Source organism: Drosophila erecta, unplaced genomic scaffold (genome assembly GCF_003286155.1).
Source record: "Drosophila erecta strain 14021-0224.00,06,07 unplaced genomic scaffold, DereRS2 tig00000021-arrow-pilon, whole genome shotgun sequence".
NCBI classification, from domain to species: Eukaryota; Metazoa; Arthropoda; class Insecta; order Diptera; family Drosophilidae; genus Drosophila; species Drosophila erecta.
The window spans coordinates 17,262,665-17,285,377 of record NW_020825198.1 but is presented as its reverse complement, the minus strand read 5'-3'; the positions used below and the strand labels follow the sequence as shown (position 1 = coordinate 17,285,377).

General features: G+C 44.0%; 8 protein-coding genes across 10 annotated transcripts; 6 read left to right on the top strand and 2 right to left on the bottom strand.

Moving 5' to 3' along the window:
* Positions 1-1,535: 1,535 nt before the first annotated feature.
* Positions 1,536-3,657, top strand: LOC6543627 (tumor susceptibility gene 101 protein). 2 transcript variants are annotated; one of them, XM_026977164.1, is made up of 8 exons: positions 1,536-1,587; positions 1,681-1,762; positions 1,863-1,947; positions 2,032-2,097; positions 2,166-2,441; positions 2,554-2,765; positions 2,820-3,166; positions 3,283-3,657. In XM_026977164.1, exons 2-8 carry the CDS (start codon positions 1,718-1,720, stop codon positions 3,467-3,469), a joined length of 1,218 nt encoding a protein of 405 aa, XP_026832965.1. In that variant the 5' UTR covers positions 1,536-1,587; positions 1,681-1,717; the 3' UTR covers positions 3,470-3,657. The 2 variants fall into 2 exon arrangements, with proteins under 2 accessions (XP_026832965.1, XP_026832964.1); XM_026977163.1 differs by having other exon boundaries at positions 1,536-1,598.
* Positions 3,636-4,102, bottom strand: LOC6544151 (transmembrane protein 258 homolog). Its single transcript, XM_001972970.3, has 2 exons — positions 3,989-4,102; positions 3,636-3,931 (listed from the first exon to the last, which is right to left on the bottom strand). Exon 2 carries the CDS (start codon positions 3,928-3,930, stop codon positions 3,694-3,696), a length of 237 nt encoding a protein of 78 aa, XP_001973006.1. The 5' UTR covers position 3,931; positions 3,989-4,102; the 3' UTR covers positions 3,636-3,693.
* A 319-nt stretch (positions 4,103-4,421) lies between these two features.
* On the top strand, positions 4,422-11,304 carry LOC6544150. Of its 2 annotated transcripts, XM_026977162.1 has the most exons (7): positions 4,433-4,582; positions 4,641-4,971; positions 6,250-8,370; positions 8,428-8,627; positions 8,684-8,821; positions 8,881-9,061; positions 9,118-9,198. In XM_026977162.1, the coding sequence occupies exons 1-7, from the start codon at positions 4,574-4,576 to the stop codon at positions 9,123-9,125; spliced, it is 2,988 nt and encodes a 995-aa protein (XP_026832963.1). In that variant the 5' UTR covers positions 4,433-4,573; the 3' UTR covers positions 9,126-9,198. The 2 variants fall into 2 exon arrangements, with proteins under 2 accessions (XP_015013065.1, XP_026832963.1); XM_015157579.2 differs by having other exon boundaries at positions 4,422-4,582; positions 8,881-11,304.
* LOC6544149 lies at positions 5,238-6,033 on the top strand. The gene has a single exon (XM_001972968.3). The coding sequence runs from the start codon at positions 5,331-5,333 to the stop codon at positions 6,015-6,017; it is 687 nt and encodes a 228-aa protein (XP_001973004.1). The 5' UTR covers positions 5,238-5,330; the 3' UTR covers positions 6,018-6,033.
* A 305-nt stretch (positions 11,305-11,609) lies between the features above and the next one.
* On the bottom strand, positions 11,610-22,152 carry LOC6544145 (opsin Rh4). The gene is made up of 2 exons (XM_001972964.3): positions 21,486-22,152; positions 11,610-12,325 (listed from the first exon to the last, which is right to left on the bottom strand). The coding sequence occupies exons 1-2, from the start codon at positions 22,072-22,074 to the stop codon at positions 11,778-11,780; spliced, it is 1,137 nt and encodes a 378-aa protein (XP_001973000.1). The 5' UTR covers positions 22,075-22,152; the 3' UTR covers positions 11,610-11,777.
* Positions 12,705-17,759, top strand: LOC6544148 (E3 ubiquitin-protein ligase sina). Its single transcript, XM_001972967.3, has 2 exons — positions 12,705-13,507; positions 15,427-17,759. The coding sequence occupies exon 2, from the start codon at positions 15,548-15,550 to the stop codon at positions 16,490-16,492; it is 945 nt and encodes a 314-aa protein (XP_001973003.1). The 5' UTR covers positions 12,705-13,507; positions 15,427-15,547; the 3' UTR covers positions 16,493-17,759.
* Positions 18,178-19,557, top strand: LOC6544147 (probable E3 ubiquitin-protein ligase sinah). Its single transcript, XM_001972966.3, has one exon. The coding sequence runs from the start codon at positions 18,374-18,376 to the stop codon at positions 19,436-19,438; it is 1,065 nt and encodes a 354-aa protein (XP_001973002.1). The 5' UTR covers positions 18,178-18,373; the 3' UTR covers positions 19,439-19,557.
* On the top strand, positions 19,761-21,395 carry LOC6544146 (probable palmitoyltransferase ZDHHC24). Its single transcript, XM_001972965.3, has 3 exons — positions 19,761-20,260; positions 20,686-20,783; positions 20,834-21,395. Exons 1-3 carry the CDS (start codon positions 19,769-19,771, stop codon positions 21,255-21,257), a joined length of 1,014 nt encoding a protein of 337 aa, XP_001973001.2. The 5' UTR covers positions 19,761-19,768; the 3' UTR covers positions 21,258-21,395.
* Positions 22,153-22,713: the final 561 nt, after the last annotated feature.

Here is a 22,713-nt window from a genome sequence, read left to right as displayed (position 1 = left end):
TGGTCAGCAGTGATAAGAATCGCGTTGGCTAATTAAAAGCGACCACGAGGCGTATGAGTAATCGGCAGACAGTCAGTCAGCCAGCCAGCCAGAGTGTGCCCAAAGTGATTTATGTGAACTCACTTCTGATTTGAACTTCAGGCGAGCTCTTCAGGCGAGTTCAAGTACGCATGGCCAACAATTTGTATTTGGCCGAAGGCGAAACGCATAAGAAGCCAATTGCCCAAAAGCACTTGCCATTCCACGAAAATGTCCAACCAACCGAAGCAGCTATACCCAGTGAATTGTCTATTAATATACTTATTTTCCATTCCTCTGGCATTTAAATGGATATCCATTTATAGTACAGGGACCAAAATGTTCGTTATTGTAGTACTTCGAAGGCGATTATGGTGTTATTTACAGAAGTCAGCATAATAACATAAATATTTCTGAACATACTCGCGCATCATGTGATAAGAATTATTAATTTAAAAAATGCAATGCCATTGCTGATCTACCCCTAATGATAGGGCATCATTTGGCTACTGTACTTGTTCATTGATTGCGCTTCGGGCAGAAATCAATCAGCAAGGCAAACAATAACAAAAGGCATTAGAGCTGACCTTCCTTGGAATCGAAATTTTATGTGCGCGAACTTGAGACATTGGAAGTAATTACTGTCAAAGCGGAATCCGCAACGGAATTGAAATTCGCGACAAAGTGCCTCGAAAAAGTTTAACGACTCACGCAAGTTTCTGTCCACAATTAGGCTTAACGAGTGGAGCAATGGGTCGGTATCTGGATTTGTTTTGCAGAGCTAAGCCGGCAGGTAATTGCCATGTTTTGGCTTTATTGTCGTTGAGATTGCCCGAGGGGTTCTATACACGAGTATTCAAGAATTGGTTAATTAAAATCAGCAGGGGCAACTGGAATGAAAAGAAAAATTCAACGATCTTAAGTTGAATTTTTCTTGTCCCAGGATTCAGTTCAAAAGAAATCTGATTGTTTCATAAATAAGTTACAAATTTAATTAACGCAAATAAATTGTGTGCTTACGGCAAAGTTAAATTGTTTTTTTTTACTTGGATGTCTAAAATATCTTATTGCATATTTTAGATAAGGGTGAAATACTCATATAACATATTACAATTTTTAATTGTATTTACTTGTTGGCCTATATACTAAATTTCATTTTTTATTAAGTTTATTTTAGCTATTATTAATTTCTAAATATGTATATATTTCTCAAAATTTTTATTTAGATATTTACTATATTAGTTATTCATTTTAGTACGAATAGCAAGCTTCGAGACTCTGATAAACATTTTAATTATTTCTTACCGTTAAAAGCCGTACCGTCTGGCAACGCTGGTCATTCAAAAAATCAATACCAAAGTGCTGTTTTTTGGTATACCAGTGGTAGGTTTTGGCTCTAATCGAAACATGTTTTTTCAAATCTTTTGTAATATCTATTTGCATCTGCAAATCTTTGGAAAAACTGTGAAAAGCTACTTTCCCCAATAGAGTTCCTACCAATGTGACCCGTTAGCTGTGAATCGTAAAACATTAATCAAAGGCGTTATTCGGTATACTGAGGAAAAAGAGGTGGGCACACTGTACGTCTAATTTTTTTGTTTTCATTCAACAAATTCCCTGCAATCAAAACGAAAATAGTTAAAATTCTATCAAAATTTTAAGAGGATTTCGATTGAGGCCGATCTGGTTGCCAAGCACAATGCCCGCGGTTGAGGAAACACAAATAATAAAGTATCTTTCGAAGGTAAGGCCCATCTATGACTCATCCGCCCATTCTCTGAGATTTTGGGTTTTCCTTTCTTCTGCACGAAACGCAATTAACGATATAATGGATTTTATTGCAGTATAAGTACATTGGCGCCACCAAGAAGGACGTGGTAAGCGTGGTCACGTCGTACCGCAGCTTGACCTACGACCTGCAGTGGTTCGGTAAGCATTAGCTGATAACAGCTTCCCAATTGACAAAATGAATATGTATGTACATTTTTATATTTATACGTTTTCTCCTTTTAGTGTTCAACGATGGTAGCTCCAAGGAATTGTTCACCATACAGGGCACTATTCCCGTGGTCTACAAAAGTATTTCATTATATTTTAAATGCCCCTTGATAATGCAAGATAATGAATGTTTTTTCCCTTACTACCAGATAACACGTACTACATTCCTATTTGTATATGGTTGATGGACACTCATCCGCAGAATGCACCCATGTGTTTTGTCAAACCGACTCCCACCATGCAGATAAAGGTGTCGATGTATGTGGATCACAATGGAAAGGTCTATCTACCTTACCTGCACGACTGGCAGCCAAGCTCCTCCGACCTTCTCTCCCTCATCCAGGTGATGATCGTCACCTTCGGAGATCATCCGCCGGTGTACTCAAAGCCTAAGGAACAAATCGCAGCACCATATCCCACGAACTGTGAGTGAGCTCAATGCTTTCCAAATAATTGTAGTTACAAACTTTATAAACACCGTTTTATATTCTTCAAGTTCAGTTAAAACTATAACTTAAATCATTATCATTTTTCCAGCTTATATGCCTCAGCCTGGTGGCAGCAACTCCTTTCTGCCTTATCCCACAGCTGGCGGAGCCGGTGGCAGTAACTTTCCACCGTATCCCACAGGATCCAGCTTCGGACCGTATCCCCCGACACCCGCTGGTCCAGCCGGCGGATCCGGCTATCAGCCATACATGAATTTCCCGCAACCAACCGCTGGTGGATACCCACCAGCAGCGGGATATGTAAGTTGTAGATCATAATCCTAAACCTGCTTGTTATAGTTTTCTTCTTTTCAGAACTCGTCCAATCCCAGTTCCACGGGCACTATTACCGAGGAGCACATTAAAGCATCACTTATTAGCGCTGTCGAGGACAAGCTGCGCCGCCGAATCCAGGAGAAAGTTAATCAGTATCATGCGGAGATCGAAACTCTCAATCGCACCAAGCAGGAGTTGGTTGAGGGCAGTTCCAAAATCGATGCCATTATATCGCGTCTCGAGCGCGAGCAGGTTGATTTGCAAAAGAACATAAGTGTACTAAAGGATAAGGAGCAGGAGCTGGAAAAGAGCTTAGAAACTCTTGAAAGCGCCGAGGCCATTAACCCCGATGAGGCGGTGACCACCACAGCGCCTCTATACCGACAGTAAGTTGATACTATACTAGAACAGAAAGGTACACCGTCTTCAGAGACATCCCAAGATAAGCCTGCGGCTTTTACAGACCTTCATGCAATGGACTTAATCCTTATTCCACTCGCAGGTTACTCAATGCCTATGCTGACGAAGCGGCCACCGAGGATGCCATCTACTACCTGGGCGAGGGTCTCCGTGGAGGTGTCATCGACCTGGAGACCTTCCTCAAGCACGTGCGACAGCTGTCCCGGAAACAGTTTATCCTGCGGGCCACAATGCAGAAGTGCAGACAAAAGGCTGGTCTAGCCGGATAGAAGAGCCATGATTTCAAAAGTTGCCGTGATTTCTTTCGACGGGTTAGTGTGAGGATGTGTAGACGATTTATATGTTAGCATAAAATATATTCGATAATGTTTTAAGCGCAAATTGAATCTTTAAAATTGGAATTACAATAAAGCCTAATAAAACGAAGGCCTCATGTATGTTTACGCCCACGATCAGATCTTCAGTTTATTTCTATGCGGAATGGTCTTTTATCTCATACGTAAATACCGACGGTTAGAAGCAGGAAAACGATACCGAATCCCAGGAAAATGGAGGCACACAGGCTAATCAGCAGTTCCTTTATCAATGTACTCTCTTTGGAGGTTTTTCGGGACACCACGAAGATGAAGAACCAGGCGGTGAAGAAGGTTCCGATGACCAAGAGAACGGTAGCGAGGTGGGGGAAAACGGCCGGGTTCACGGGCGAAACGTAGCGCTGCATTACGTCCATTCTAAAAGTACGACGATGCAGTTAAGGTTTTAATTCAACACACTTGCGGCACACTTACATTGTATTTTAACTTTAATTACTTCTTGTTATTTTTTAACGCAAATTGTACGTGGCCCGGCAGCTAGGGTTGCTTCTCTTGTTATCGTTATCGGTGGCACCCACAATCGATTGAAAGTTTACAAGTATCGAGACGCAAAAGAGTTTTTTTCGGAGGGTGTATTTAATTTTTAATTAGAAAACATTTACATGATAAGAAAACACTGTGTAGGAAAATGTAGTTCATTTTTATTTTTTTATTTTAAATGTCCAATCGAAAAATATTTTACATTGTGTTAATTTTAATACCGAAACCAATTAAAATGTTCTGTTTTCTGTTTGGTGTTGTGAGCTATTTTTTTATTTTGCTAAGAAAGTGCTACTATTCGGCAATAAAAGTATTATTTTGTCAGATATTTAGCAATAGTACCCAATTTGCTACTATTCGATAACCGCATTCCCGATAGCTAGAGTGCCATTACTGCCTCGATTGCCTTCTCTTTCCAGTTCGTCCATCACTGCCATCAATGTGCTCTCTCATTATATTTCTTTTTATCAATGCGCAGGAAAAATAAATCAAAGGCAGAGAAAAACAAAGACGCGCAATATGAGTGATGTGAGTGTTGGCCCAAATACCTGTTATTAGTCCCAAAGTCATGCCTCCTTATCCGCAGCTTGAGGAGATGGACAGCGAACGGCTGAACGAGCTGGAATCTATTCTATATGCCTCGATCCACTACAGTGATGGAACCGACGAACACACTGCCATGGATCAGCCTGCGAAGGAGTCAACCAGCGACCAGGATGCCAGAAGCATGCCACCGCCTCCACAACAAGAGCATCCAATTCCTGGACAGCGTTTCGTCAGCGGAACGCGAGTGATCAACAACAATGCGGGCCAGAAGCAGAAACCACGCTACTGGATCGATGGAGCGGGAGCTGCGGGGCAGGGGCATGTGGTGCTGGCGGAGGAACAGCAGTCGACCACAAACAAAACAATGCCAGGTGAGTGGCAATCAGTAATAAATGGTATATAGTAACTAAAAACGTAAGCACAGAAATAGTCACAAAATTCTTTGCCTTGAATGTTTTAAAAATTTCATTCATACAAAAAAAATTACGCGATTGATTTGTATCTCAAAAAAAAAAAAAAATCAATATGAATTTAGTTAGTTATTACCTGAATAATGATCTTAGGTATTCTTAGCTGGTTTCTTTTAGTACAGTTCCATTTCATAGTTTTTAGGAAGTCCGTTTCTTGCTCTCATTAGTGGGGATCAGCCCAGCTTTTGGGCATTAGGCTGCTTACGTCCTTTTCAAAACTATTTCGTTGGCTTGCTTTCAAAATTCCCCATAACCTTCCCATGATGACCTGCTTCCTCAGTCGCGTACTGGGCCTGGGCAGGTGCGGTTTGCAAGTGCTCCAAAGGCGGATGGGCCATTTTAACCATTGCACCTTGGCTTTGGCCACCCTCGACCTTGTTTGCATTCTTTGTCTGCTCCATTACCAACTAGTGCGGCATGGCCGGGATTTGTTTTTTTGGTGTGAGGAACTGGACCAACGGCTAGTGGAGTACGTGCTATCTGGAATCGTATTGATGGCCAGCGTAAGTGTGCTGGGCTCCTGTGTGGATGGCTTCGTCTTCTCCGCCTTGGTTCAGAGGAAAATGAGTCAGTTTGATATGCCGCGACAGTTTTTTGAAGATCGTTACCGCAGGTTCGTCTTCATGCGGCTGGTCAGGCAACTAGAGCTGGCTCTCAAAGTGCAGGCTAAGCAGTCTGAGTTGGGCGAAAGTATGATGACGCCACTGGCAAATCTGTCCGAGGCTCAGCAGCTGATCAGGGAGGCTATCGACGAGTTTCGCACGGCGGTGCGGATCCTACTGTGGCCCAATCGATCCGACTTGCTCGCAGAGGCGTTTGTCCTCTTCCACATAAGCGAATCGCAACTGTCGGATCTCACACTCCAAGGGTACAGGCTCAACGATGTCGATGGTGAAGACATGTCCAATTCCCGTCTTAGTCATATGCTAAACCCCCTCTGGTATTAAAATTGGTCTTATAGTTAAAAAACTGCCTTTTCAATTTGTTTAAAAGATTTGGCTGATAAGAAAATGACAGGAAAGTGGGCTTGTCTCTAAAGGATCGGGTTGTTCTTCTTAAAAATTAAATTAAATTTGTATCGCATGGGAAATATGTTATTTTTCATAATTTTAGATGTCCTAGAAGATTTCTTAGATGATATTAAGGAACACCTTATAATGTATGATTCTTGTCTCTTAGCTGCTGAAGAAGCTTCCTCATCAGCATCCAAGGATGTCGAAAAGCCGAAAGACAAAAGTCTATTGCTGTCGCCCAAAAAAGGAACGCCCAATCAACCAAAAAAAGCTAATCAGACATCAAATCAGGCCAAACAACAGCCAAATGCACATGCAAAGCAACTGCAAAATCAACCGGCAAAGCAACACCCTCAGGAGCAAAAAAATGCGCCACAGAAACAGCAGCAGAGTCAAAAGCCAAAGCAGCAACAAAATCAGCAATCCAAGCAGCATCAAAATCAGCAGAAGAAGGCGACGCCAGTAGTACAAAAACCAAAACCGCAGCCAACCGCACCCACCAAAGTGAACCACGAAGCCTACGAGGAGGAGCGTTTTGACCAGCGACTTCTAGTCGCTATCCCACCGAACTGCCCGCCCAAGAAACAGAATAAGCCACAGCAAAACAAGCAACAGCAGCAGCAAAGCAAGCAGCAGCAGAAAAAACAACAGCAGCAACCCGGACCTGGGCCCTTTGGCAAAGCCAATCGCAAGCTGGAGCAGATCCAGCGTCTGGCAGATAAGAAGCAGAAATCCAAGCAGGCTCAGTTAAATAAAAAACAGCGAAAGCAGCAATCTGCACCTGTGGAGTTTGTTAACCTGGCGGAAAGCAGCCGATCCTCCGATGACGATGATGTGGTTCTTGTACCACTACCGCCAGCTCCTATCATCGATTTGGACACGAGCGACGGCGAGCAGACCTGTACCTCATCTCAATTGTTTCACGAAGAGAATGCAATGGACGCCACAGACGTAAAAATGGGGTTGTCTTGTATTAGTGCACCCGAGGAGATGAGTGTTGTTGCTGGCAGTACCACACCATCAATGCATTCACCGTGCTGTTCCGTCATGTCCAGTGATGACTTCATAGTGCAGAAGGATACTACGCGCTTGTTGGCCGAACGTGAGAACGCCAATGATGAGGATCTCCTGGTGCTGACCGAGACGGCTATAAGGGAAGCCATTAGGGAAGATCCAAAAAATAAGGAAGTTTTAGAGAATGCATCTGTAGATCAAGAGCACGATCCTGCTGATACCTCATCAGAATATGAATTTGTTCCTCCTTCGCGACTGGAGGAAATTAAGAAAAACTATCGTGTGGACGAGCAGCAATTCAGAGCTTTAGACGTCTACGAAAGTGAATCTGACCTCACGGAAAGTGGTATTTACTCAAAGGCCAAAAGCAAGGCCACGCCAACGATCATACGCAACGTAGACTCGTCATCGGGCAGCTCTTCTGTCGAGGAGGTAGTGGAGTCCAGTGTCCAAAAGACTAAGCGTCTGCGCAAACGTTCCTGTTCAACTAACAATCACAGCCAATCAGACCCAAACAACGACGATGGGTTTGACGATACAGACAGCGAGGATGGCGTCCATTCTACTGGAGTGCCTGGCATAGCACGTGGAATGGCAGTGGAGCGATGTAAGCGCAAGATCCGTAGAATAAGCACCAGACATAGCTCTGATGACAATTCGAAGATGGGTACACGTATCCGAAAACCAAAAGTTTCTACAATCCAGCATGCTAGCTCAGAATCCTCGTCCGAGGATGAACTGCCAAGTGCCAGAGATATAGCCGAGCGACTACTTAACCAAGAGCAAGGACAAGGAAGAGAGCAGTTACAAAAAGGCACTAGCGATGCTATGGATAGCGTTTCCATCGGATCCGATGCGGATTCCCAAGCAGAGACAGAGTTTCGCGATGCCATGACTGATCGATTGGCGGCAGTCTTCGAGCGGCTTGATGCCCAAGCCAAAGAAAAGGAGGACGAGGAACAAATGAATGCAAGTGGATATATATCCGATGAAGAAGACTCCCGAGACCAAAGTGCTGACACCACTGTGCGTTTCGAAAAGGATATGGATGCTTCCAACGAGCTTGAAGAGGCGGATACCGATGAGAACGATACGGACTTGCCAAACGTAGAGCAGCCCATACAAGTGGATCATAATTTGCCAGTGCTAACAGACGAAAGTCTGCCAAGAAGCGGCGACCTCATTGGCTGGAACGAGGAGATGTGCAGATTCTATAATGACAGTTGGAATGGGGAAAACTTCTCAGTTCACAAGCTCCAAAGAATGATGACAGGTGCAGTTGACTTATTAGTAATAAACAAATACAGCTATTAATCCACTGTAATTGCAGCTCATCGCCAAGAGTGGAGGATCAACACTGCGGATAGGTATCCGGTGCAACGACCCCGCTCCCATGCGAAGTGCACCAACTGCTTTGAGATGGGGCACGTTCGAGCAAAGTGCCCGCGTCCCCGCAAGCCACTTGTTTGTTTTCTCTGCGGAACTGTTGGTCATACCGAGCCCCGGTGTCCCAACGCCATTTGTTTTGGGGTAGGTAACAATTATTACAACTCGAACTTAATAAACAACTCATTCTTCATCTTTAGTGCGGATCAAAGCAGGAAATTTACGTGCAGCAGTGCAACAAGTGCTCCTTTCACAGCCGCCTGGTCTGCCAGTTGTGCAAAATGAGAGGACACGGCGTGGATCACTGTCCGGATAAGTGGCGTCGGTACCACTCTACGGTAATACACATTTATCATTCAGTGCAATCAATGCAATGTTCATCTCTCTTTTGTAACAGACTCGATCAAACACTGAACTGGATAGCAGGGTACAGTATAGAAGCGTACAATGCAGTTACTGCGCCGGACGCCATCCTTTTGAGAACTGTCGACAGCGGATTGGTGACTATCGAAGCACGAACTACACAAGCCAGATTGTGTCACACCAAAAGATCTACAAGAATCGCGGTGGACCGATAGGTAATCTTGGAGACTTGAGCGGCTTTTTTGCTAATGAAACTCCCTTTCACTTTAAGTGGAATAATCCGAGTATGCCAAAAAATTGCTATTATGCTAAGTTCCTTGTGAATGCGAACTTGGCAAAAGCCCAGCCGCCCAAGAGGAAGTCAACCACTGCTTTAATGGAGATTCCAGCAAAGATGTATACCCATGAATATATGCCCAATGCTCAGGTGAAGGCGGCTCGGAGGGAAGTATCCACTGGAACGGCGAAGAAATCGCTCACAAAGCAAAAGCCTGTTGCCGAGATAACCGCTGAGAACCGACCTGTAGCCGTTGAAGAAAAACAACCTCTAGAGGTGCTACCACTAGAGGAGCAACCCGTAGAGGAGCAACATGAAGAAGAGCAACCTGAAGACGAGCAGCTCGTGGAGGTACAGCCTGTTCGAAGCCAACCCGATAAGGAGCTACCCATGAATGACGCTGATAAAGAAGATCCATCGTCCTCCGTTCAGCGTGAAGAGATTACCACCAATTTCGATAATCCACAAAAGGAGACTGGCCTAAGTAGAGCACCTTTGGTGGCACCCCATGAGTTAGACTCCGATTCGAATTACAGTTTCTCCGAGCACTTTGAACTGCCCAGCTCGACAACCAGTGATGCCCAACCCACCACTCAACTTCCGCTCGACCATCCCATGGCCGCTCTACCTGATGTCATACCCCTAAGTAGAGACGATTTGGAAATCTCCTCCAACTTCCAGGGAATTTCCATGTGTGTTAACTCCAGTAGCAGCAGTCGCCGCACTGACGACAATCCCGATCCGGACTCCAGTGAAGAACTGCCAGATGTTCCAAGCGAGGGCAAAATCATCATGGCGCGCGATCAATCCGAGTACCTGTTCAGTCCCGAGGGCCGAAATTTTCTGGCCGCAGCCGCCAAACAGTGTCAAGTTAGCGTACGCATGGACTTTAAGGACTACGGCTATGTTCTGGTGATCTATGGTCTTAAAAAGCACCAAGAAGAGTTGCAAGTGAAACTGCTTCGACGCAATCAGGAAGTCAAACGTAAGAGCATTGACTTCCAGAGCCAGAAACCCCCCAAACGTATCGATGTGCTAATTCGCTTTATCCGAGATGGAATCAACAGTCTTAACACCAATCTAGGAAACGCCAAGAGCCACTACATGCGCATCAAGGAGCTAGAGGAGATGAATACCAAAAACGGCTTTAAAATGGCAGAAAAAAAGCGGCGTCAGCTTAACATGATCCTCGTGGGACAGGCGGGACTTCTGAATGGCAAAGCACATCTCGATCAGTTGCTGGTCCTATTGCGTCGCCTGATCGATAACTTTTCGCCTGATGAGAACGCCACGCCACAGATGCGCAGCGAGATCGAGGACCATTGGCGCATGATCTTCTCGGCATATCCGCATCCGAATTACGACTCTCTGCTTAACAGTTATGGCCGACTGGATCAAAAGAATCGCCTGCCTTCGCTGCACATAGATCCTGTGCTGCTGGGATTGCAACAAAAGAAACCGCAAAGTCAGCCGCAATCGCCTAGTAAGCGGCCTCCATCGCCAACCCCTCCTCCACCAACTTGGCAGGATATGGCTCCGCCACCACCTCCAAAAATGTCGAAGAAGAAGCAACGTCAAGGTCTGGAGCAGCAGCAGCATGAGGCTCAGCAGCAACCAAATCAACAACGCCAGCAGCAACAGCAACGTCTGCAGCAGCAAAATCAAAACCAGCACCAACGCTTGCAGCAACAACCGAAGCAACAGCAGCAACGTCTACAACAGCAGCATCAGCAGCAGCGTGTGCCACAGCAACGTATGCAACAACAGCAGCATCAGCAGCAAAACAATCAGCAATATCAGCAGCATCTTCGACGTCCGCAGGTCAACCAAATGCCCTACAATAATCCCCAGCAACGATCGCGAGCCGATCTTCAGCTGCGCCAGACCCTCGATCCGGAGTGCGACCGTCTGTTGGCTGAAATGGGTCAAAATCAACCTGGCAGCATCAACAAGGACGCCAACAAACCGTCCATGTTCTGGTCACGCGAATCGCTCAAGTACCTCGATGATCTTTTCAAGATGACCTCCAATACGGAGACCGTAGAGCGGCTGAACCGAGTGTTCCAGCGATCGCAGCGTGGTCTGCTGTCGCACAACGATTACCGTGCAGTCATTCGACTGCATTCCCTACTGTGCAACTGAGGATTAGCCAAGGTCATGGGATTTCTCTCTGGGGGGGCTCACATTCATTTTGTTTAACAAATGCCAACAGATTTCACAATGGGTATCTGAAAGATATTACCCAAAAACCGAATAAATACATTACTGACTATTTTGAAAATAGCTCGAATTTATGATTTTATTAGTTGATTGAAAAGTTTCCAAACAACTGTGTAAATGTGTTCCGGTTTTGAGTTGCATTTTTTCCCTTAATTTCCTTTAAACATACACGAAACAAAATTAAAGATTTAATAGTTACATTAGATAGGTAAGTGTAGAAATATTGTGACATCTGAGAACCGAACCCCAAATAAAAAACGGATTCATTTTGTTCTTCGTTTGCAATAAGTTACTATTTATTCATTTCGAACTCAAGAATGCTTCACTACAAATTATAAAGTTAATAGTTTACTGTTTCGTTCTCGTTGTTTTATACGTTTCCCAAGCTTTCGTGTTACATGGTCAGTTTTATTAGAGTAGAGTTATCCTTGATTCTAAGCCGCCGTGGTCTGCTGCTGCTCCTGGGTGGTAGTGGACTGCGCAGAAGAGATCTCCCCAGACTTCTCGTTGACTCCCAGCCAGGGACAGCGCTTCTGCAGCTCCAGGCGGTATCTGGGGTGACTTATGGCATACACGAATGGGTCTATGCACGCCACCAGTTTGCACGTGCAGGCCGGTATCATCGTGGCTCCTGGTGTAAGCAGACTCTTATCTCCAAATGCCCCGATCAATGACATTACGCCGTAGGGCGTCCAGGATACGAAGAACAGGAAGCAGATGGTGATAGCCGCCTTGGCTATCCGAATCTCGGCCGTTTCCTTGCTCTTGTCCACATTGGAGCGCAGCGACTCTACGTTCATCTTTTTGGCCTGCTCTCTTAGGGCCTTTTCGTGGCTGAAGACATGACCCACGATCTGCGAGTAGTAGTAAAGGATCATCAGCGTGGGACACACGAAGCTGAAGAAGAAGATGGTGCCCACAAACAACCGGGTGTCGAAGTTGTCCGAAAGATAGTCGAATGAGCAGGACGTGAGGTAGCCCTCTAGAAATGCAGAGAAGCAAAAAAAGGTTATTGGGTTTTTAAAACAGAACTTTACTCTTCTGGGAAAGGAAACAAATCAAATTTATTTCCTCTAATTTCTGGGTCGAAACTATGTAGTTCGCATGCTTTTCAAATTACCGCCAAACATAAGAAACAAAGACAAGGTATCGCCTATCGATATTTTAATTTAATTTTTATAAATATGGATTTCTCATATCTCGTTCGATAAGGGATAACATTTTATCTATTTATGTTTTCAAATGAGTGTATAGCACGTAATCATTTTTAAATGTAGGTTAAATTTGTTAAATTTAAAAGGAAACTAATTAATTTGACAAAAGTGGCAAGGCTGTTAAACAATCGATAACAGTAACTGGTTGTAACCAAAGTCACATCGGTGTTGCCAATTGCCTGAAATCGGTTATCTTGAATCGAATAGACGACGATTTAGGTTCCATCTCTGCAACCGACGCGGACATTAGAAGAAACTTAGTAAAGTAAATTAATTAATTAACCAGCGAATGCAGGCATCACACCCAACGTACATGGAAAATGCCGAAAAAGACTGAATTCCACACCGCGCAAGTGCAAGTGCAATAAACGCCGAGTTCGGCGATCAAAGAACGCAATATAGAAAAAGTGAGACACACGAAAAAAAAACCATTTCGCTGCTGTGTGTAAATGCAAATGGTTTATTTTTGTGCAGCAACAACAACAACAGCAGCAACACAGAGGCAGAAGAGGCAAAAATAACAAGTAAAGCTAAATATGAATAAATGTGTGTGTGTGCGGGTCGCGTTAAAGAAAATTAGATAAAAAGCCAAATGAAATTAGCGCACGCCTGAATTTCGAGTTTCGGTGCGGTGCAAGGTGAACGAAAAGGCGAAAAGCAATCAAAACTGTTTTTCCATTTTCCCAGTGTGCGTGTGCAGTAGCAAAACCACCTGCATTGATTATATATGTAGTTAAAAACCCAACAAATAGCAGCGTAAAAAACGGAACTTGCACCTAGGATATATACACACACATGCTGGCTGTATGCGAGTGTGTGTGTGCATGGCCGTAAAGGCTGACTGATAAAAAAGGAAACAAAAAATAACAAGAAAAATAAAACACACACACACACACCAACGCAGCGGGGCACCAATACCTCGGCACAATTTCTTGGAGGCAGCCTGCCATGTAAGTTTACATATCAACGATTATGTATTTCGCAGTTGTTGTTGCTGTTTATAATGCAGCCTAGTCGCTCTTAATGGCGGCATAAATAAAGAAAAGATAGTCGCATTTCGCTCTGCACCGCAACTTACGTTTTCTATTTTACCATTTTGCAACTCATGAAAGCAGAAGCCGAGTTAATTATATTCATGGCTATGACTTTTGTGGCAATTACCATTTTTACCCCGTATGAACGTTTCCAACGGTACGCAACGTAAACGAACTGTTAATTATGTGTGTGCGATTTGTGTCTGTTTTGTAAGTGTGTGTTGCCCTCCCCGCGGCTGCCACCCTCCTCCCACAATTCCCCGTTGCATTTGTTACGTTACGCACTTTTCATTGCGTGCCCTACGCTTACGACTCTACGTTTATGCGGGCAAAGTTACGAAATTCATAATGGCAATGTTCAAATAACTTGCACAATATATAGGACATAGAAATATAATGTATATAATTAAACTTTTTTCTTTGTATGCGTGGAAAAGAAAAATATTAACAAAATATGATGGCTTAGTTTTCAGTTGAAAGTAAATAGAGGGTTGAATTTGATTTAAAAACTAAAAAATTGTTTCTGAACTTCTTTAAAACACAATTATAATATTCCATGTGATGCAATATCCAATTTAATATCTGTTAGCAAAAGAAAACAAGTAATGTGTGTACATCAGAGTGGAACAATTACGAAAAAAATATATAATTATATTGATAGTTATCTCATAAACGCGTAATAGCACCCATAGCACCCATAACACCCACAGCGTATTGTTCACATTCATATGTGCCCATTCTGTCCAAAGTGGACAAACCCGTGGCACCACACCCATTACAATCTGCACGACACCCACCATCACCATCCAACAATCCCGCAATAGGTCGACGTCCCTAATGGCCGTCCATCAGCGTCGGCTCCGTCAGCTGCGCCTGATAAGAGCCAACATATTTGCGCCGTTCCACACGTGCCGCCAAGAGGCTTTTGGGCTTGGGCTCGGAGTTGGAATTGGAATCGGGCCTTCATTTCGACCGGAGACGTGACGGCGACCTCGGGCTGTGTCTTTACTTTCGGCGACCAACTCTGGTTCGATACGTTCCGCTTAAAGTAATTGCTTAAATGCAATTCCCATACACGCAAATGCGTGTGTTTTCTTTTTTCGGTTATGACAACAATTGGGAATCCATGGCAAGGTTAAGGTCAGGTATGATAAATCGCTGTGGATTTTCTATTGAGCGGCACGAAAATCGAAGTGTAAAACTACCCTTGATCGTTGGTTGTTTTCCTTGGCTGTTAAATTATTACTTTATTTATTTCCATCTTTATTAAGATCTGTGAATTAGCGCTAATCTCTCAGCAAGGTACAATGTGGAACTTGGTTTTAAGAAATTTCTGGTTTACATTCTTTAATAGAACAACGTTTTCTCAGGCTAAATTTGTATAGGAATTAAGTAGATTTTGTTCAAAGTTTGCATTCATTTCAATTGAAAGGAAAATTTATTACTTCATTCGAAAAAAAGATTGTCAGTTACTCACGCCCCAGTGGGCAAAATCGTTGGAATGAACAGGGAAATCCATAGTTTGTTCGGAACTTAAACCGCAAAATCGATAGGAAGTACATAACATATGTTCAATTTTATTTCAGATTTTCTTTAGTTTGTTATTCTATGATTATTTTGCTTGTTGCTCCTATAAGTTCTTTTTTGATGAACTAAGCTTAAAATCTTTCCCACCCAACGTAGATCTGTATTCGGCCGGATATGAATATTGTATTGTAGGTTATTCATTTTTTGGAGTTTCTTATCACCGACCGAGCAAAATTAAAAAAAAAGTACATTTTCTATGACTAAATTGGCCGCATTACTCACCAACCTGTGATTGTGTCTCGTTTCAGCCACAAGCACAAGAAAGCCATTGTCGAAGCCACCGAAAGGGCGACGAACCTGAACCTGGCGAGAATTGCAGGGACCCAGAAGAATTGTAGACACATTCGTGCCGTCGCGAGAACCCTTCCAATGTCCAATAAAATCAACCCGAAGCGCCGCGAACCGACAGCAGCAGCAGCAGGAGCCGGTGCCACGGGAGTGGCCACCAACACGAGCACCTCGACCGGATCCTCCAGTGCCGGCAACACGTCCTCGGCCAACACATCCTCGTCGTCCAGCTCGTCGCTGTCGTCCGCCGGTGGCGGTGATGCGGGCATGTCCGCCGACTTGACCTCGCTGTTCGAATGCCCCGTGTGCTTTGACTATGTGCTGCCCCCGATCCTGCAGTGCTCCAGCGGGCACCTGGTGTGCGTGTCCTGTCGCTCCAAGCTCACCTGCTGCCCCACCTGCCGTGGCCCGCTGGCGAATATCCGCAACCTGGCGATGGAGAAGGTTGCCTCGAACGTCAAGTTCCCGTGCAAGCACTCTGGTTACGGATGCACCGCCTCGCTGGTCTACACGGAAAAGACAGAACACGAGGAGACGTGTGAGTGCCGGCCCTACCTGTGTCCGTGCCCGGGCGCCAGCTGCAAGTGGCAGGGCCCCCTGGACCTAGTCATGCAGCATCTAATGATGTCGCACAAGAGCATCACAACGCTGCAGGGCGAGGACATCGTGTTCCTGGCCACCGACATCAACCTGCCCGGCGCCGTCGACTGGGTGATGATGCAGTCCTGCTTCGGCCACCATTTCATGCTCGTGCTGGAGAAGCAGGAGAAGTACGACGGACACCAGCAGTTTTTTGCCATCGTTCAGCTGATTGGGTCGCGCAAGGAAGCGGAGAACTTTGTCTACCGCCTGGAGTTGAACGGAAACCGACGCCGGCTCACCTGGGAGGCAATGCCGCGTTCGATCCACGAGGGCGTGGCTTCCGCGATTCACAACTCGGACTGTCTGGTGTTCGACACGTCGATTGCGCAACTGTTCGCCGACAATGGCAATCTGGGCATCAACGTGACCATATCTCTGGTCTAAGCGCACTGTCAATTCGTCGAGTTCTTTCATTTTTTGTGTTTACTATTCCGATACATATACATATATAGTTTATAGCCCTCTGTTCGCATCAGGCGTCTAACTCATGAACAGATTGTGAGTCGGGAGATTGAGAAGAAAGAGTTTTGCAGAGTTGTTTTATAAAAATGATTCTCTAATCTAAAAACCACGTACATGCATATGTATATATAACTATGGAAATATCGGGGTGCTTCGATTATCACATTCGGCTATCGCAAAGTTATCTCTTTAATTTTTAAATCGGCCAAAACGATTGTACTAAAGTTTTGTGTTCGCACACTTATGACAAATTGTTTGGACTTAAAACTGGATAAGACACTTACAATTTTCCAAAACGAAATGGAAAGCGTATTAAAGCTATTGCTAAGTGCTGTTAAGTGTTTATTGTACAAGTTCATTAAACCTGTAAAACCGCGTTTGAAATTCGTAACTTCATTTTTTTTTTTTGTACATGGCTGTGTGTAAATCAACGGAGTTGCGGAAAATTTTCCAATACTCTTGGCGAAATTTTGCGGATTTAATTAACACAGTTCATTGACGAATGCGAAAATCGTGGCTGACCTGTATGTTTGTATGTCTAATCGGTTCGATTGGTACTCTAGTTCTAGGACATGATTTTTCAGTTACCGCACACACTACTATATTTCAACGTTTCAGTGTTACCCGTTTTGTTAGTTCATGGGGTTCTGCTTTAGTTTAATTTAGTTCGTAAGGGCCACACACCTGGAGCAGAGCTGCCTGCGCGTGCCCACGTGCCCACCACCCACTACAGTGAACACTAGGAACACAGACCCACTCACCAAAACGAACAGAACAGCAAGAAGGGCGAGGAGGTCACTCATCACTCGAACATGTACTGCAAAGTCTAGTTTAGTTAATGTAAATTATTTTATACAATACTTGTAAATGGTAATAAGTAAAACGAACAGTTTAACGAAATTAACAAACCTAATAACAATAACAATAGCGGCAAAAGCGAAACCACAAAGAAAAGTAATATTTGATAGCGATAATCTGTAATAACTCGAGAGTTGTTTGAAAGTTGCAGCCTAAATGAAACTGCGACTCGCAATTTTGTTCATGCCAAACCATCACAAAAAAAAAAACAAAAAAAAAAAAAGAAAACAATTTTTTTTCGCAGTGCTAAAAAGACAGTTGCCCCTTCCCATTTTCCCCCCCATCCCCAAAACGTAAAAAGCAATGTTAATGTTTAAATTTCTACCTAGTTTAGACGATCTCCCCGGTTTGGCTCATATTTTGGTTTTGATTTCCATTCGGCCAACGTTTCCCAATCGAAAACGGAAGAAAAATTAATGATTTTAAGCATCTGCACCGTAATTAGCTTTTAATGCGCCGATTTACCGCGCCACTACCATATGAGATCACTCACACAGACACAAAACTACAAAACTGAAATAAACGTGATTAGTAAAAGTAAACAATGCTCGTTAATTATTGAAATTAATCTGGGAAGCTGAATGACGAAAAAAAACTGTGCCGCTATGTAAACTGTTCGACTCAAATCAGTAATAAGCTGTTTAGCTTGGATTATCGTTGAGATACTTGGGATTCAGCCAAATATTATACCCCTTTGCACAATGAAGAGCTCTCTAAATAAGTTATTAATATTACTAAGTAGGCTCCGAAGTAAAAGTAGCTCCGTGTACTCTTAGCTTCGTTACATTTTAGTACAGATACTTTTTTCTATTCCTTTTAAGCCAAATTTAAGTGTTCAGGAAATAGTAAACAAAAATTTGTATCGGCACCTTTTTTTTACACAATCGTTTGGTTGTTAGGTCTAAGGAATAATAGTTTGCGCATTGATTGCTATCTGACGCACAGATGCCTATTGGTAACCCACGCCCACTATTGAAATCCCGGCCGGAGCGGGTTAATCTGCAAAGGACTACTGCAGCTCCAATGGCATCCGCTGAGATGTTGACTCGTCGTCAATCGGCACCAGCGTTGGTCATTCCGCCGGAGGAGACCACGCACATTGTGGTGGTCAAGCGGGACACAACAACCCCGGACACAACAGCCGCCGGCGAACTGGTGCCCTCTAGGAAGAAGAACTCAGTGGCTATGCAGTCGGGAATTGTGGCTAAGGGGCCATTGGACACGATACGCAGTGGTGCCTCAGACGAATTTCTGATATCTTTGCTGGAGTGCCCGGTGTGCTTTGGCTATATGATGCCGCCAATTATGCAGTGCGCGCGTGGTCACCTGATCTGCTCCTCCTGCCGCTCGAAGGTGAACCTTTGCCCCGTCTGCCGGGTCTCCATGACCAACATCCGCAGCCTGGCAATGGAGAAGGTTGCCTCCAAGCTGGTCTTTCCCTGTAAGCACTCGAATTTTGGCTGCAGGGCACAGCTCTCTTACGCAGAGAAGAGCACCCACGAGGAGGACTGCGACTGCCGTCCCTACTTCTGCCCGTATCCGGATGACAAGTGTTCCTGGCAGGGGTCGTTTAAGGAAGTATACCAGCACCTGATGAGCTCACACGAGAACGTGATCACCATGGAGGGCAGCGACATCATCTTCCTGGCCACCAACGTTAATCTAGAGGGTGCCCTCGACTGGACAATGGTGCAGTCCTGCCATGGCCGACACTTCCTCCTCTCGCTGGAGAAGATCCACTTGGGGGAGGGCTGTCAGCAGTACTTCACCGCCTGCCGGATGATCGGAACCATGCGGGATGCCGCCGAGTTCGTGTATAATATCTCCTTGGAGGCCCATAATCGCACTCTCCGCTGGCAATCCAAGCCAAGATCGATCCGGGAGAGCTTCGCCTCGTTCACCAACGCTGACTTCCTGGTGCTTAACAAGTCAACCGTCGAACTGTTTTCTGAGGACGGCAATCTCGCCCTGAACGTGGTCATTAGGAAGGTGCAGGGGAATACCAACTAACCCCTCCGTATCTCTGCTACCCTATAAATCGGATTTGCGTCCCTGATTGGTAGCTGTTAGCGTGTTATATAAATGCATATTGAATAAATACATTTTATGTGCCAAGTTGGCCCTATGTATGAGTTCCAATTGAGTTATTAGGTTTATGATTTTAAGGAGTATTATGATTTTTTTAGGCATTAATGGAAATCAGGAAAGAGTTATGTCATCATTTCATTATAAATATATCATTATATATATGATATAGGACATCATTAAGTGTACTATAATGTTTACAAAAATACAAACAACTTCAGAGTAAGCCAAATAATTATATCGCAGATTTCTTTAATGGCCAGATATGTTTTATATCCAGTGAATTTTATTCACACCGATACTTGTCAAGTGCTGTATATCAAATTAGCCCGAGTAGCCCGAGAAATACATTTTAAACTCATACTTCTTAATATACCAAATATCTTATATAACTCCATAACCATGTGCTTCATGATGACTGGATGCAAGTACATAGCTAACGCCTATCCAAAGCGGTTTGCAATGACGGTCCATCCCGCCGCCATAGGATTGGTTCTGGTAGGAACCGTCCTATTTTTATCGCTGGACATGTTCTATATAATGCCCAAGATTTACGACCCCGATGGGCTGTTCTTCAAGATCGCCTGGCTTATTTCACTGTTCATTGTCTACAACCTTCTGGGAAATATGATTGCCTGTCATCGCACTTCCTCTGCGGTGACTTCGCTGCCCAAGGATCGGCAGATTCCGTCTCCAGAGGAAGAGCACCTGTGGCACTTCTGTGACCAGTGCCAGATGCTAGTGCCGGTAAATAGTTCGCCATGGAATATAGTATCTGTATCTCCACGCAAAATCACGAAAAGTGGAGGTGTGGATACCAAACAATTAGGTATATTTATAACCATTACTCGTTGAAAAGTAGCTTAGAAGTAAAGAAAGCTTTTCCGCTGTTTCAAAGTATGTATATTCTTCACCGAGTCGATATGGACATGATCCGATCCGTCCATCCCTGTGTCCGTCCGTCTGTCTGTCCGTATGAACGTCGACATTAAGCATGTAGTAAGTTTCTAGAAGTCATGAGATTTCTATCGATATTCCTCGAAACCTTTTGAACCTTTAGCTAAGTAACGGGTATCTGATAGTAGAGAAATTCAGGTTAATTTAATATATATCACACGCTTAAAAAAAATGTCCTAATGGTTATTAAACGCCGTATTTTTCACTTAAAACAGCCCAGATCCTGGCACTGCAATTTGTGTAAATGCTGCATTCTGAGGCGGGACCATCACTGCATCTTCACGGCGACTTGCATTGGCCACAATAACTACAGGTAATTATGACAGTGATAATATTGTAAATTAACCCACATTCTTTCCGAAGGTACTTTTTCTGGTTTACAATGTACATGCTTATTGGATCACTTTTGTCCTTGGCAACGCACATACATCTGCTTGTAATTAATGAAGAAATGCGGCGGCAATATGCGATAATACACTTTACACACCTTATCCTATTTTTCAAACCAATGAGTTTCAAGTCAATAGTACTGAACATATGTTTTGTTCTCAACATCTATGCCTGCATTCTCCCACTTATAATGTTGGGGTATCAGATACCAACACTATATCTGAATACCACGTTCTATACGCCGAAGGATCTTAGTTACAATCAGGGGCTGCGAGGGAACTTCATGGCCTTTATGGGAAAACGAGGCCTCTGCACTTTTATCTCGCCGAGCATTAGGAGTCCTCTACCTCACGATGGAACCCAGTGGCAAACTAAGCAGTTAAGCAGTACTGTTTGATAGCACTTGTCATTATCTCCGAAATTAACAGTGTGTAAGGGTAGAATCAAAACTGGTTACCGGTAGAATTTTCATCTATAATTATTATTGAATTTAAGTAAAGTGGGCATACCCTTAACAACAAAAGCAGCAAGGAACTTTCAGCTCATTATAAATAAAATTTCAAGAACACTTTTGATATCCCTGGTCTTTCATTTTGATGATTTTTAATGAGACACAAAATCTCACCTGGCACGAATCGATCCCAGAACTGGGTTAGCGGCAGGACGACCCATGGCGTGCAGTACAACCAGATGATTATATTCATTATTACGGCCTTGGTGAAGGTCATGTTCCGGTTCATTGGCTTGGTGATCACATTGTATCGATCGTAGCCTATGGCCGCGTTTGTCATACCTGCTCCAATGCCCGAATAGGAGCCAATGGAGGCGAATATCTGGCACCAGGTGTTGCCCAAGGCGAATCCACGATGGAAGCTGTTGTAGATGAAGATCGGCGCCTTGAGGCACATGATCAGATCGAAGACGGCCAGGTTTAGCACGAACATATTGGATGGTGTCCTCAGCGATTTGGATGTGCTGAAGATCCAGATGACCATGCCATTACCCACTGTCGAGGCGCAGAAAAGAAATATGTAGAAGACGCCCAGCATGTAGTGCATGGAGGCGGGCGGTTCCAACTGGGTCAGCCAGTGCTCCGGAATGTATTGAATCTGATCCGGAGGCACATTCCATCCGAGGAACTGTAACTCCCCGTTGCCAGCGCTTCTCGCCTCCGGGCGGAGAGGCGGTTCACTGGCATTGCACAGCGGTTCCATACCGGTTAACCCGATACCGAACCGATTCCCAACCGATACGCCTTAACCGCTACCCGTTTCGCTCTGTGTGCGCCACAGGGCTGAACTGTTTCCAATCACCTCGATGCAGCGTTTATATCGCATTTTGTGGTGCTGGCCAAATTCAATTAGGCTTTGTGGTTGCGTGCCCACAAAGACGATTTATTTTCTGCCCAGTCTGCTATAAAAAATATCAGCCGGTGTTTCGCAAAATCACAGGTAAAGGGTTGGTTATAAAATAATGACGTTAAGACACTGTGTGTCAGGGTTAAAATTTCCGGGGGCAGTAAATAAAATTGCGAAAAATAAAAAGGGGTGACACAGAAATATCTTCAAACATGACGAAATGTGTATTATTGTTTGTTAATCTCCAACTGGATTGCATGTTTTTAAGTTATTCTTAATAAAATAAATATTTCAAGGTTATTACTTTTACGTTAGCTCCATGTCAACAATGTCCGAATAAAACAAAGCTCGCAAAAAGGTTTTTAAAGTAAATATTAAATGAATAGAAATCCTATTGCCCTTTTACAAAGTAAACGATATTGATTTGCTATTGTATAACTGAGATCAAATTTTTTGTTTTGTGACATTTGCGTTAAACGAATTTAACAATTGATT

Bases quoted from the DNA above. Each gene is read 5' to 3' on its own strand.
- LOC6543627 (XM_026977164.1), top strand. From the start codon at position 1,718: ATGCCCGCGGTTGAGGAAACACAAATAATAAAGTATCTTTCGAAG. The intron at 2,098-2,165 runs GTATTTCATTAT...CCTTACTACCAG, and splicing joins TATTCCCGTGGTCTACAAAA to ATAACACGTACTACATTCCT. The intron at 2,766-2,819 runs GTAAGTTGTAGA...TCTTCTTTTCAG, and splicing joins ACCCACCAGCAGCGGGATAT to AACTCGTCCAATCCCAGTTC.
- LOC6544151 (XM_001972970.3), bottom strand. From the start codon at position 3,930: ATGGACGTAATGCAGCGCTACGTTTCGCCCGTGAACCCGGCCGTTTTC.
- LOC6544150 (XM_015157579.2), top strand. The intron at 4,972-6,249 runs GTGAGTGGCAAT...CTTGTCTCTTAG, and splicing joins CACAAACAAAACAATGCCAG to CTGCTGAAGAAGCTTCCTCA. The intron at 8,628-8,683 runs GTAGGTAACAAT...CTTCATCTTTAG, and splicing joins CCAACGCCATTTGTTTTGGG to TGCGGATCAAAGCAGGAAAT.
- LOC6544149 (XM_001972968.3), top strand. From the start codon at position 5,331: ATGATGACCTGCTTCCTCAGTCGCGTACTGGGCCTGGGCAGGTGCGGT.
- LOC6544148 (XM_001972967.3), top strand. From the start codon at position 15,548: ATGTCCAATAAAATCAACCCGAAGCGCCGCGAACCGACAGCAGCAGCA.
- LOC6544147 (XM_001972966.3), top strand. From the start codon at position 18,374: ATGCCTATTGGTAACCCACGCCCACTATTGAAATCCCGGCCGGAGCGG.
- LOC6544146 (XM_001972965.3), top strand. From the start codon at position 19,769: ATGGCCAGATATGTTTTATATCCAGTGAATTTTATTCACACCGATACT. The intron at 20,261-20,685 runs GTAAATAGTTCG...CACTTAAAACAG, and splicing joins AGTGCCAGATGCTAGTGCCG to CCCAGATCCTGGCACTGCAA. The intron at 20,784-20,833 runs GTAATTATGACA...TTCTTTCCGAAG, and splicing joins ATTGGCCACAATAACTACAG to GTACTTTTTCTGGTTTACAA.
- LOC6544145 (XM_001972964.3), bottom strand. From the start codon at position 22,074: ATGGAACCGCTGTGCAATGCCAGTGAACCGCCTCTCCGCCCGGAGGCG. The intron at 12,326-21,485 runs GTGAGATTTTGT...CTGCATTTCTAG, and splicing joins CTGGGATCGATTCGTGCCAG to AGGGCTACCTCACGTCCTGC.